This window comes from Benincasa hispida, chromosome 6, assembly GCF_009727055.1.
Source record: "Benincasa hispida cultivar B227 chromosome 6, ASM972705v1, whole genome shotgun sequence".
NCBI classification, from domain to species: domain Eukaryota; kingdom Viridiplantae; phylum Streptophyta; class Magnoliopsida; order Cucurbitales; family Cucurbitaceae; genus Benincasa; species Benincasa hispida.
The window spans coordinates 9,258,511-9,260,809 of record NC_052354.1 but is presented as its reverse complement, the minus strand read 5'-3'; the positions used below and the strand labels follow the sequence as shown (position 1 = coordinate 9,260,809).

Here is a 2,299-nt window from a genome sequence, read left to right as displayed (position 1 = left end):
GTTCATGTATGGGGTTTTTCTATTGAAATTAAGACACCAGTCCCAACAGTTGGGATTCCACCTTCCTCAGCAAAAAGAAAATGTTTGAAGCAAGTAAGCCATCTGAAAAATAAAGAGAAAGAAAAGGTAAGTTCATCCTTCTTAACAATGGTTGATTTAATTAGGGCTGGTGTTGAAATTGTTTAAAAAAAAAACTTCTAGTGGTGAGTCTGATCACATGCATGATTATATCGTCGTGTCTAGAAACCCTAAAGAGATTGTTGAACCTTCTATAGAAGCTCATGTAGATGCTAGGGTTTCTGAAGGTACTTTAGTTGATGATGTTATTCTTGAATCTGGTTCTGCTTTTGTTAATACGACTATTCAGACTCTTGCTCCTTTTTAATATTGTTATTCCATATTGTCATGAATCTAAGAAGTTGTCTATTCCTACTTTATATGTAATGTCGGTTCGTGATAATGTTGGAATTTCTATTGATTTAGAAGGAAATGACGGTGTAAATACTTCTGATGAAACTATTTTGAAGTATGTGGTTGAGAATATTATTTTGGCCTCATCTGTATTCGATGTTATTGATTCATAGAGTGTTCCTATGGTTCCAACTATTATTGGCATTGGACCTGGTGATGAGGCTTAAAATGTTTTAAAAAAATGTCAATATTCTATGTGAATCTTCCATTTTACATGACCAAAATCCTGATAATAATGATTTGTTGACCTTTGCGACTCCTAAGACTGTGAAAAATGTTGGTGAATTTGAAGTTGACACTGATTCCAACCACCCGAATTTAGAGAATTATCCCCATTCCATTTATTCTATGATGAAGACGTATCCTTATTACAGGTCTTCGATCTAAGAAAGATGTTGATAGTGTTGGTATTTCTGGAGATGGTAATAATGATGTTGATACTTCTTTTGAGTCCTCTAATCATGTTTCTAAGCAATCTTCTTCTAAGGAAGCCTCTGACTGGGGTTCAAGAGTAGCTTAGACAAAGAAGCTACGGGCTCTATTTGGGGTCATTAGGGCCATTGCTCGAACCAAAAGAAAACAACCATTTATGACTAATGTCTGTGCTTTTGGAAGGGATCTATTTTCACACTGAACAGAGTGCAAGCCTATGGAAGTATGTTGTAAAACGAAATATTGTAGATGAGAAAGAATTATCTTATCGTACTCAAGAATGTGCTAAGCTTATGGAATTGATTCAAACTGTTGGTCATTAAAAAACTGTTTTAAACTTGGGGCTCTATTAACGTCAACTAGTTCGTGAATGCATTGTGAATATTGCATCAGAATTTTCATAATCAACTAGTTCAAATTTTCAGAAGGTACACATTAGGCGACATGCTTTCGATTTCTCTGCTGCTGTGATCAACCAATTTCTTTGTCGTAATGTGCCTGAAAATGTGAGAGAACAACATCCCTCTTTAAGAGATTTGGTGTTTGAGTTGACTGGAGGAGCTCGTTCCACTTGGCCACATAAGGGTCAACTATCTACAACTGCCTTAAGTGTTAAGTATGTCCTTTTGCATAGGATTGGAAGTTATAACTGGTGTCCTTCTTTGCACAAATCTAGTTTGTCTATTGCTCTTGCTTCCTTAATGTATAAGATCAGGACTAGATCACAGTTCAATTATAGTGTGTTTGTAATCAATCAGATTAAATGTCAGATTGGGTTCATAGCTCTGAAATTCTCTAGTTGTTTTCCTTACCTTATATGTGGTATCCTATTGTCACAGAAGCTTGATCTTCTTACCATTTCAGATGTTGTTGTTCCATCTCCAAGTCTCTTCTTCATCAATCATTAACTTCTATAGGATCACCTGTTCCCGATCTGGATACTACCACAACCACTTATCATCTTGATGGCTCAAGTCGAGATTTAATAGCTTCTTCGTGTGGTGATGGTATTCTTTAACTGCTTTCCACTGAATCTCGTGATCTTGAGTCTTTGGTGCACCAGCTTTAGGAGAGAAAGGCTAAAATGAATGTGGTGTTACTGATTATGCGGTCTATTTTATCTATAAATACAGGTGTTTCCTCTTCTCAACCACGAAGTTGATGCTTCTATATTTTTTTCCAGCCAGAAAGGGGGAGTGATTTTGTGAGTGGTTTTGTGGTTGGTTTGGTTATTGGTTATAGTTCTGAGTTGATGTTGTCTGGATTCTATATGTTTTGGCTTATTTTTTGTTGTACTGTTGTTATTAGTATTTTTGTCAATACTTTCTTATAGACATTTGTGCTTGTTAAATGGTAGTTTGTTTTATGTTCTGCCTATAAAAAAAATTATTATAAG

At 35.5% G+C, this 2,299-nt stretch overlaps 1 protein-coding gene across 1 annotated transcript; it reads left to right on the top strand.

The window, feature by feature from the left end:
• Window positions 1-217: 217 nt before the first annotated feature.
• On the top strand, window positions 218-1,811 carry LOC120079088. The gene is made up of 4 exons (XM_039033275.1): window positions 218-305; window positions 846-982; window positions 1,110-1,214; window positions 1,329-1,811. Exons 1-4 carry the CDS (start codon window positions 218-220, stop codon window positions 1,809-1,811), a joined length of 813 nt encoding a protein of 270 aa, XP_038889203.1.
• The last annotated feature ends 488 nt before the right edge of the window (window positions 1,812-2,299 follow it).